Genomic DNA, 12,467 nt, shown 5'->3' on the forward strand with positions numbered 1-12,467 from the left:
AGATATCACTTGACCTTAATACCCTTTGGCGATAAAGGTAATGTCTGAGTTGCTCTCATCAAACCATTTAGTTCACGTGTTACCAAAATATACCACATTGCACAAACTTAAAAAGTACACCTAAAACTGCCAGAAATATTTTAAAATTTGAGATATGGAATAGAATACGGAATAGCTCAAGGATTGTTATTCTTGTTTTTCTTTTCATTTCTGGAAGCGTTGATAAAATCATATAAAAACATTCTTGAAGAATTTGTCCCACTAGAGTGTATATTTGCTAATAAACAGCTCTGGTTGTATTATCCTCCTTACAAATAATCTGAACACCTGGCTCCATTGTGCTGGTGAAATCTCTTGAAAAGTAGATTGCAGTGATCTTCATCAAGCACAAAAATCCGAGAGCCCTAATTTTCTGCACTATAACCATACCTTAATCACCTCTAAACTGATATGTCTCCCAAAGAATATGATCCTCTTTATGGAAATCAAATGAGGGATATAAAAAAGAAAAACTTCATCTAAAAAGAGTGAAGAATTTTACTTCCATCTATGCTGGGTATATCATACGTATGTCTTATCATTAAATAATCACGATGCAAACAGGCTTAAAAGTCTTTGTGGACTGAGTCTAAAACCATCATAGTAATAATAACAGCTCAAAGATATAGCTCATACTCAAGTATGTGTGCCTGTCTGCTTTGATTTGTCTTTCCTTGTATGCCTGGTACGTGTATCTCAGAGAGCACAAGGCCTGCAAACTTGAGACTAAGTGCCAAGGAATTTAAAAAATAATTTTAAAAAGCCAACAAATTGTGAAAAGAGGAAAAAAAAGTAGAATAAAAACAGACTTTCAAAAGAGACGAATAAAGGAAAATGCAAAGATTTGTGCTTCTTTCCGAATCTGCTTATCGCAGATTATGCACGGTCTTTTACATCTGTTCTTAGCGCGGGGAATATTTATCATTGCACCCCTGTCGTGGCTCCAAGGACACAGGTGCCCCGCTGAATCCGGAATCCGCTTTTCTTTCATCTTGCTGTCCACATTTTATGGCTGGCTTGAGACCAAGAGCCCTATGTATCACTGGTACGGTCACTTGCTTCCACTCCGAGGTAGATACACAATGAATCTGACACTTCATGGTTGTACACAGACATTTGAAGATTTAGTTTTTGGTATGTAGCCATCTTTTGAATGCACAGGGTTCCATTTCTTTTTTCATACAATATCCAAAAAAAAAAAGTACACATGCACACACACATATACACACTTTGGAATGTGAAATACATGCAGTTACCAAAAGTTGTGCTCTTCAACTTGTATACTTTTGAAGGAAATATCATAAAGTGGGTAGGCTATGACACATACTAGCAGTACCCACAATGTCTAATATCTGCAAATGTCTGTCCTAGCGGTATTTCATACTATAACAGAAGGCCAAAAATAAATGAAGGCAAAAAAAAAAAACCACCTGATCTAAAAAGAGCAAAGAATGGAACTTCAATTTATGCTAGGTATACAATATGTATATCTTATAGTGAAATGATCATGATGCAAAAGGATTTAAAAGTCTTTATGGACTGAGTCTAAAACCATCATGGTAATAATAACAGCTCAATGAATGAATGAATGAATGAATGAATGAATGAATGAATGAATGAATGAATGAATGAATGAATGAATGAATGAATAAATAAATAAATCGTACATATTAAGGTAAATATGTGAGCCTAACTCTAAAACCTAAGATGATAAGCTGCAAAGCCCCCCCCCCCCTCAAAAAAAAAAAGAAATAATAATAATAATTAAAAAAAACAAACAAACACACACAACGCAAAAAAAAAAAACAAAACAAAAAAACCAACAATAAAAACACTGCATATATATGTTCTAACATTTCTTCCCCTGGTAAGAAATCATTGGATTGAAGCTGAAGTGGGCTGGAGCCAGTCAGGCATGCCTGATGCTCAAAATAAAAGAATTCTTGCACCACTGATTCCATCACAACAACAAGCAAACTGACAAGAACATTCTTCAAAGTGTCGAATGAATACCAACTCTGTCATCAAACAATGAAAGCAAAATATTTTTCTCCCTTGTCTCACAAATTCCCTGAAAGGGAAAATAATGGAGAGATCACAATACATAAACTGACAAGTACAATGTATAATACCAGTGCTACACTGCAAGCTTCTGATGTGAGCCATTACTTCCTCATATTCATGACAGTTACATTTTGTGCACTTAGTATTTGATGTGCTTCTACAATTTTGAAAGAAGGGGGAAAAAACCAGGAGAGCCTGTAAACCTGATCAAACAAGTGAAAAGTTAGCAATGATAACCCCCTCCTACCTCATGCAAAATATTACAATGCGTGTGGCAGTAAGAGTTTATTTTGACACTTTCCTACTAAAAGCCGATCGGATTAGTCATGGGATAAACAGCCGAGGGATGATATGGCTACAACATTTCCTCCTCTCAAAGATTGTTTAAGTCTCTTGATTGGCAATTTTCAAGGCAAAAAAGAAGAAGAAGAAGAAGAGGAAGAAGAAGCTAATTCAGAGGCAGAATTGATAGAGAATTACAGATACAGACATTTCTTACTTACTCCACATTTAAGACCTGCTAACCCATTCCCTACGGGATCCTGGCGGCCTGTGTATTAAATCTATGGGGATTTCAGAATTTGGCATGGAACGGGTGAAGTCATCTGTTTCTTAAGATAACAATAATATTCTTGTATAGTATGAACCGAATTAATTTCTCTCATCATAGAGGTCAGTGTTGTATATTGCTGAGTAATAATATAATAGTACATTTTCCATCTGTTGAAAAAAAAAATTAACCCTGACTCAAAGATTAGTGTAAGGGGAAGGAAATTGAATAGGTGTAAAATATTTTAGACATCACACAATGCTACAATTATCATAAAATTTCATTTTGAAGCCATAGGAATCTCCAAATTTAAAACTTGGCTGTACATAGAAAATTTCAAAGGTTCAAATATACCGTAAAAGGAAATACCAAAGGTTTGTCGATACACTGATGTCATTTAACTTGAACAAAAAATTTCAAGCAGGCTGAGAATAGATGCCACTTGACAGACACTGCAGAAACCAAAGTCCAATTCTCCAGCCTAAAGTGTATGGGCCGAAATAGATTCCTATCAAATTCATTGTGGGTCTTTGAAATATTTATGAGTTTTGTATTCTATATTGTCTGATAATTGTGGAGTTTCCATTCATCACCAACTTTATCTGCCAAACTGAGGCGACACATATACACAATCTATATAAAAACTATGACAATAGTCCAATGAAGCTCATCAGTGCTCAGGTACAACGATGCAATATGACAGGAATACAATAGGACATCCATTGCAAGGGCATTGGTGACAGGGGTACAATACAAATGAAAATAGGAGATGAATGCAAACACGAACAAAACTTGGGAATGGCAGGCTTGGCAAACTAAACATAATGTCAGTGTCATAAAGTACCAATGGCTGCTTCTAGACCTAAAAAAACACCATGGAATTCTAGAACTGTCGTAAATTTAGGCGGGCTCCAGTATTGAAAGGGGAATGTCATAATGTGCAATGTTTCTCCCAACCTTCTGTTTCTTTGACCACAGACTGTTTGTCAATCTATTCAACAAAGACTCTTTCTAGACTCAACTCTGGGTTTGTCATTGAACCAACCATTAGAATTCTGAGTGAAGCATGAACTGCTAGCTACGAGGACATGATGTAATACAAATTTTATATAGGGCTGTTTGTGAGTTAAACTTCTAAGAATTTGGGCCCTTGCATGCCATCAGCTTTGAGGTCGATTATATGCGATTGAGACGCCCATCGCTTTGAAAACATCACAAAGGCGTCGCCCTCACTACTCCATGGACCCACATTGAGTCAATACAGTATCTCAGCTGCATGCCTATTCTGCACTATAACACGGAACTACCTTACAGAATGTGAATCATACAAATCTAAATAAGCACTGGAAACGAGTCATCTCTTATGCTTTATCCAAGATTTGCTTTATATATCAAAAGCATACTTTGTATGATGAGTGCATTTGTCAAGTACAAGTAAGAATTCCAAGCATTTCTTAGTTCTTGGATCTTGGACCTTTCCTTACAATAACAACAAGAAACATATTTCAGATTTTGTTGCACATGATACATGTTGACTGTTCAACTATCCAGACTAGTTTCATTCTCTTTAGCTCTATCCAAGATTTGCTTTATATATTAAAAGCATGCTTTGTATAATGAGTGTGTTTGTCAAAGTACAAGAGTATACTAAGAATGCCAAGCATTTCTTACTTCTTGGATCTTGATGCTTTCCCTACGGTGAAAACAAGAAACATATTTCAGACTTTTGTTGCACATGATACATGTTGGCTGTGCTCCTTTCCAGACTAGTTTTCTTCTCACACACAGACTTTCCCCTTACTTTGCTCTGAGGCTATGATGGATTCTCATACAATTCTGTACAAACATATTTTTATTTTTGATTGACACACTCAAACACATAAACATGGCTTTTATCTCTAATGCTGTATGCACAGGAAATATATCCTTTGTCCCCCGCCCCTCCCCTAACAGAGAGAACACTAATCGCAACAATAACACAACGTTAAAAATCAAGATTCCAAGATGGCTAGGCTTGTTATCCTAATCCTATCTGATCCCTGCAGATGACTGTTAACACTTTGAAGAACATGAAAATCTTGCCCTGGGTATATCAGTTATAAGGGGCTCAACTGCCTTTTATGATTATTGCTACCTTCCCATCAATACAGTCACAATATAATTTTTCTTTTGCATTTGAAGGCAAAAATTAGTTGCCCTTGCTAATATCTATTATTCAATCACTTATTTGCCCTTGAAAGAGATGCCTGGAACATTTCTCAAAGTTCCAGTTATTGCCACAAAAAAATACAATTTTCCCTCGTGTCAGATTATTGACACACCGGATTAGAAACCAATTAAGCTCTTTTAAAGAGCTCGATCCTCTCAGGACATAACTCCTATCTTATCTGCAATCAGCAAAACTTCTCTTCCGTTTGAAAGTGAATGCACAGAGTGTTTTCATTTCTGCTGCTGACATATGATCAAAAAGTTCTTTTCATAACAGGAAAAGAGGAGGGCCCCTGGTCCCTTTCTCATTGAAGCTCTATTTTCAATTGTAGGAAACCAAAAGTTCCCTGTCGATTAAAAGCAACAGTTCCATTTGAAATGCCCCTCTGTCCTTTAATAGCAAAATTCATTTCCTAATCGCTTCAGAGGAAACAATATATATCTTTATACTGCGGGTGTAAATCTATTGTTGGTAATCTGGGATTCTGTATAGAGCAATACACAGATGTCTATCTCTGCATTTTGTACTAGTGTACTTTCAAAAGACTGCAACTAAAACATGACGGATGAGAAAATACTAGTATATATCATATGACAAGTGCGAACTGCCCAAAATGCATCGAAACTTTGTTTGGTTTTCTTTGCTGGGTTTTGTTTTCTCTATTACTGCCGATTTTGGGGTTTGATGAAAAACAAAGGCAGAATCTGAAGTATAGGAAATACTTGTACATGTATAATGCCCATGTGAATGGCACATTAAGGGAAGAATCTGCAGTGAGATGGATTCTATAATACAGACGATGGTACAATATTTCCTTCCTTTTTCAGTTCGAAAGGTATAACTGTAGCACAATGTACATTCTTGTAGCTATCAAAGCAATATTTACATGTATGAACACATCAAGGGGAGGGGGGGGGGGGGGCTCAAATTGACTCTTCATTGCTGTGATTGACAAGTCACAAGTGGCTTACTTGTGGCTTACTTGCTTACAGAACCTGGTGGGCCCTGAGCAACTTCTATTCGGACTTCGGAATCTTGAAGGAAACAAGTCAAACATACATTTGACAAATGATACTCTTTGCTAAGCAAAGCAATGCTAAATTTGTGCAAAACTGAGCACTATCTGCAGATACAAAATAGACAGTAGAAAATGGGAAATTTTAGATAGTTGAAGACCATCTTTGTGAACATTTAGTGGACAAAAATCAAAGTTACATGTTGCATTTTTTCTTTTTTTGCAATTAGACTGTCTGAGTAATATGTGTACTCAGCAAATTTGGATCTGCAGATACTTAAGATAAAGTAGAAAATTGGGAGAGTTTGAGATAATGACAGTACCATCTCTGTGAAATCTCAGTGGTAAAAAAAAAAATCTATTAGATTTTGCATTATTTCCTTGTTTTTTGCAAGCTAGTCTATTGAACGAGCAAAACATATTGATTCTCCTTTACATGTGCTACAATTGTGTCTGTGTACTCAAAGTTTTAGCAGGCAATACCATAGTAAAAAAAAAAAGACCCTTGTAGCCTTAAAATGATATCGAAACAAAATAAATGTCAAAAGAGCAAATCATCCTTCAGAACCCACTTTCTCGTCTCTGCACAGCAACAAAGATACAGAAGTTAATACCATTTCTCCCAGAGGATGTGCGATAATCCAGCTTGGCGTTCTCAAAAATGAATCAACGTCACTTTCAAAAGACCCTAAAATCCGGTTCCAAGGATTGTGTGCACAACAAAGTTTTTTTTTTCTGAACTCTCAGGTATCATCACATAATTCCATCAATTCAATCTTCCTTCAATCTGTGAATAGGACAATTGCGGGAGGAATGATTCACAAAGAGGGCAAATCAATGGCAGCTTGATGACGATCTCCTTGGCTGCCATCATCTGGATTATGCTGCAAGTTTCAGGCATGATGGATTCGATAGCTTCAAATTTTTGCACACCTTCTTTACTCAGGCATGGCATTGTCAAAAAAGTGACTCTGGCTTCCTATTCTTAATGCAATGGATTTTCAATTTGTCTCATAATCCATAAAAAACCTTTGCACACCTATAGCTAATTTTTCCCCATCAACAACATCATATAATTTAGACAATCAGAGTTTGTAGACAAAGAATAGCTGATCTTTTTTTTTTTTAAATCAAATGTTACCCTCTGTACAATGTGAAATGAGTAAGATCGCAAGACTTGCAAGATCACCCCTCTACACTATCAATCTCTTTCTCAAATTTATGTTTGGAGAATTGAATTGCTTTTTTCTTTCCACAGTACTTAATGAGAAGTATAATAATGAAACAAATGTATAACATACACATATTTCAGATACATGCATGTTTGTGTAAATGTTATATGTATGTATATTTGTCACATTGCCTGGCAACATAGCCAAGTATTCATGAGAACATTCCTGAAGAGTATAACAATGAGCTGCAAAGATATAATCCTGGCCTGCAATGAAATACTAGATGCATACTTTAATACTTGTTGCCGCTTAAACATGATTACCAAAGAGATTACAAGGCTCTGTGTCTGACAAACAAGGAGAATATTTTGATAATGCATAGAAATCAAATACATCCATATTTCACTCCTCGGAGAAAAGTCACTCTGAAGTAGCATGACCAGCATTTCCTCCCTATTTGCCTTCCACTCTTCTTGAAGGTCTCCATCCCCCCGAGGGCAAATTTTCTTCAGAAGACTACCCTCTTAAAAATGCCATTGTTCCCCGTATAACGCCTCAGATACTTTTTCAAAAACAGTCTGTGATGAGGCAGAGCCGGCGGTGTGAACAATGTTTTCATGTGGCCGAGCATTCTTGCACCTTTGTCGCTCAGCTGTGCACGAGACACAGACAACATTATTGTGGCAATTCATGAATAATTTAGGAACGGTGTGGAGGAGAGTGTCGCACTCGAAGATTAGCACCTATTGCCTCGCACGGCCGTTGAATGGCCCATGAGAAATGAACAGTTCAGTTAATTCCCTTCCTGTTTAGCTCGGTTCTTTGTCTCTATGTATGTCCCTTCATCTCCTGTTCCTGTCTTCACAGCTATTAGATATTGATAACTTCAGCCGAGTACTGAAATGATGCTATCTATGGGCCCTCGTTGGCATCATTATTGTCCCCTTCAGGCTACAATGACACATCAACCCAACAAAGGGGCCTCCCGACTCAGAAACATCATTGATTATGGGATTACTTTTGATTGCTAACCATTCCCTGATGAGATATTGATAATTTCAGCTCTGAGCTGGGCTGATGTCATCTTTAGGCCTACATTTCATGTAACTACATGTGAAGACGTTTAGGTACACTGTGGGATTTTGATTGATTATACCAGTCAGCATCATCTATAGGGTAGCACATTCTTCAATTTAAGCACCCAGGGGACACTAATCACACAATGGCACAGCCATATTGAACTGACATTGATTGTAAGATAAGTATCAGTCTACTGCAATTGCTAAAATTAGCAACATGTATTGATAGTCGTGTTTATATTATTTCATATCATCATAACTGAGGGCTAAAGACATGCATGTATGGACTTCTGAATGCAATAAACCAGGAAGTTAAGGGCAGAACATAGAGTTCCCCTGCCTAATTTACAAACTACAAATCTTATCTTCACAGCATGTTTATGCAAGAGTTTGTTCCTTCCACAAATGGGTAGCGAATAAATAAGTACACCAAGTAGTAACTTTCTTGATACTGCCCAATGTCCACTCACATTTGCTGCATTTAAATCTTTGGGTTTTACTTCCTCGTACACTGTACTTACAAAATATCAATTTCATCCTGATATATATTTCCTTTGAAAACTGGCTACGATATATTGTTAGAAAACTAAGAGTGTCAGAGAGAATGAGAGTGACAAAAAAGATGTACATATATATTCACACAGCCATAAGAATACTAAAGTAATAACTGATGTACGGTTAGTTCTGTATCTATTCATTTATTTACATATATGTGTGCACATACAGTGTACTATAACATGCCTGTTTCTGTGTGTGTATAAGTATGTGGTATGTTACTATATTGGGAAGTAAATGAACACACAAAACAAAAACATTTTTGGTTTGCTTCATCTCAAAAGCATTCATCATCACTTACTTATTTGGCACTGATTTCCAGCATATCCAGCAGCACAGCTGCAGGTGAAATTTGCCTGGCCAAAAGCCCCGGAGCAGGATCCTCCATTTTGACATGGGTTTGGGTCACAAGGGTCCTGACCTGTAAGCAAAAAGACAGGAAGTTGTGATTCTACACTATTTAGTAACTCGTCTTTCAATACTTACAGATCTATGTATGTGTGTTTATATGACACAGAGATTTATACATAGATAGAGACAGACAAATAATAAATACGTAGATACACAGATAGATATAAAGACAGACAGACAGATAGATACATGTAGATAGATATTTATAGCTTGACAAATACATGCAAGAAATTCATTGCTTTTCTACTCTAATTTCTGTTTTATGACTTATGGACAAGATTATGTTTTAAACAGATAATCAAATGATTGTAAGGCTGCGTTCATGCGAAACTAGAATTGCGTTTCTAAACACGTTTAGTCGCTAAACGTGTTTAGTTGCGTTGCGTTCATGCGATTTTTCCATTTAAATGCATTTCAAAACGCCGATCTGAAACGCGGAAAAAAGGGCGTTTTGAATCATGATTCTGCCAGAATCACGATCGCAGAAACCGCATGAACGCAACCGTGATTTCAATCATGATTCTATGACGTCATTGTGCGCTGTGCGCATGCGTGTCTCATGGGGTATCCCATGCACAGCTTCTAGTTCTGTTCGCGCGCTTGTGTACGTCTTATGAATCGTGTGTTTTGGTACCATACTTGCACTTGTTTGTTTACATCAACGCCATACACCGATATTATGCTAGTATCTAACGTTAACTGTTTAACATAATAATACATGTAATTACTCTCCGATTGAGTTGATAAAAGTAATAGCTGCAGAGCTGTGTCTACCAAGGGAAACAATTGGAGAGACGAAGAATTAGGATTATTCCTCGATCTGTTCCTCGATCTGTGGGCAGAGCCTGAATGCCACAGCTAATCGGAAAGTATTCACCGAAATAAAAACGTAAAGGCCTGTACAGCTGGAATAAGGAGGTCTGGCTCGAGTTGCAGAGACAAGGTCAAACTGCACAGTGCGCTGCGCAGTGGCAAATGATGAGCTGAGCCAGAATCAGCATTGCGAAAGCCCGCATGAACGCTCTTCCGCTGAGACCGTGATTTGAAACACCGTTTTGAATCATGATTCATGTTTGTGATTCTGGCTACGAAATTCGCATGAACGCGGCCTAAAAGTTTTGCAACTGTACTTGTCCGAAAAGAATTCTGTGGAAGTGGAATAAAGTCTTTATCAATAGCTCGCATACAGAACACAATGAGCAACAATTTCATATACAGTTCCAAATGATTTCACATATGGCATCATAATTTGGGTGATAAAAATGAAAGATAATTTCCCTAGATTCACAATCTATAAAGAGACACTGTTAACATGCACATAACACCATGATTACTATCATCGCACCACCATCACATCTCCCACCAGCATTACTAATGTCACTTTTCATCTTGTTTATCATTACTGTATCATTACTGTATCATTACATTACCATATCAGTCACCATCTCTATCATCATCATCTTACTATTTTCAATGATATCATCATGCTCATCATCATTATCATCATTATCAACTTCATCATCTTCCATCATCATCATCAACATCATCGTCATCATCATCGTCGTCATCATCATCATCATCACCACCATCATCATCATCATCAGCATCATCATCATCATCATCATCATCATCATGTTTCACCTTCATCATCAACATGTAAATGTCAAATGCTCTCCCCCCCCCCCCCCCCCCCCCCCCCCGAATGATTCAAATCCTGCCATTTCTTTGAATCCTGATGGGGAAACTTACCGTAAACTGATAATGTGCAAGATGACAGGATGATAAATACAAGAAAAATGAAAGAAAGACTAGAGTCAAGACTTGTTCCAGAGCTTCCGGCTCTCTTCTGAGGAAGACAGGATGGCATGGGATGATGAGATGAAGACTTGTGATGTTGATGGTGACAAATATTGTCAGGGACCTGTCTGGTATCGGACCCTTTCTTGCAATCAGTTGAACATGATATGTTCCCATGACCTCTCGTCTCTTTTCTGTGATGTACAGACAATGTCCTATGATTCTGGAGGCATTTGGAGCACGAACATCCGTGCAGCTGGCCCAAGAGTGTCGCCTCTAATCTCCGGGAGATCTTTGAGGCATGATGCTGGACACACAGAGATAACTTTTGGCAGAATGCAGTACATTTCAAAGCGGGAGACATGGAGATGTATGGAGGATAGGATAGTTTTGACTCGTCCGTTACGGCGCGAGATCGCTGGAGAATATTTCCATGTGCATCTGATGTTCTGCTGTCAATGCAGGCTTCCTGAACGCAGTCATATCGCTTCGATGTACGAGTCCTACTGCCTGTTACTGAAATGGAAGACATCCTTCTATCTCACAGAAAGACTTTTAATCAATATGCTCATCGGGAAAATTTTGCAATTCTACCATCCCATAACAAAGCCTCTCTGATTCTTCAAGGTCTCTGGTTCCAAACGTTGATCAAGTATGGGAAATGCAATGATTCAAATTTCCGTGCCACACAACACTAAGGCAGGTCTCGCAATGATCACTTGCCCTCAGTCATGAGTACTTGATATTCCTCTTGGAACTGTCCTTAATTAACATTTGCTTCAAGGTAGACAGAAGTCACAGAAAAATGTGAAGATTAATCACATACTGTACGCTGTATTACTCATCAAATATGCCGAACACAACAATCACAAGTTCCACAATCAAATTCGAGGTTGACACAGGAAATTTTTCATGAAAACCATCAGAGAACTCCTGCACAGTGAACACAACTCCTTGAGAGTCAAAGATGTCAAACATATCCTCGAACCAACTTAAATCTACCAACATCCACTCTGTTCCTGCTTATATCCAGTGTGATGGGAGACAAGTGGGGCTGCTCCTGCTTCCTAATCCGCCAGTGGCATCACGCCCTTAATCCCCACCGTTGTCTTCTCGGGTCTTCATTAATAGAACAGGAGCATTCCAGAAGCGTGTCAGAACCGTTAGAGCACCATGCCGCACACCTCTGGCGTAAGTCTTTAGTCTATATGCCTTGGGCTTAACGCTCATCCTCTGCGCTCTCCCATTTTTTTTTCTTCTATTTTTTTTTTGATCCCACGCGACAAGCCTAACAGACTGCTCCCTTCTCGTGAGCTCAGCATGAGCCTTTCACTTCATAATAATGAGGAGAGTGTGCAGAGAGGAGAAGGGGAAAAAGGAAAACAATCCCTGGCAAATATGACAGTTCGGTAAGTACAAGTCGGGCCTCACGTCAGAGCACCCATTGAAAGCATCCAAACCGCTTCTTGTGTACCGACAAGTGATAATGCACGCACCCCTCTTTTTTCCCTTTGGTCCCTTTTTCTCTCCCCCTCTCTCTCTCTATCTCTCCCTGAATGCAGGACAATAAAGCTAA

General features: G+C 38.1%; 1 protein-coding gene across 1 annotated transcript in view; it reads right to left on the reverse strand.

The window, feature by feature from the left end:
• Nucleotides 1–12,467, reverse strand: part of LOC139708929 (uncharacterized) — a gene marked incomplete at its 3' end in the record, with an annotated part of 93,493 nt that overhangs the window by 29,015 nt on the left and 52,011 nt on the right. The window contains exon 32 of the mRNA XM_071620898.1: nucleotides 8,985–9,104. Coding sequence (XP_071476999.1) covers nucleotides 8,985–9,104 — 120 coding nt within the window. The remainder of the gene's footprint in view (nucleotides 1–8,984; nucleotides 9,105–12,467) is intronic.

This window comes from Diadema antillarum, unplaced genomic scaffold (genome assembly GCF_040938485.1).
Source record: "Diadema antillarum isolate AM-2024a unplaced genomic scaffold, OU_Dant_1.0 scf00000037, whole genome shotgun sequence".
NCBI lineage: Eukaryota > Metazoa > Echinodermata > Echinoidea > Diadematoida > Diadematidae > Diadema > Diadema antillarum.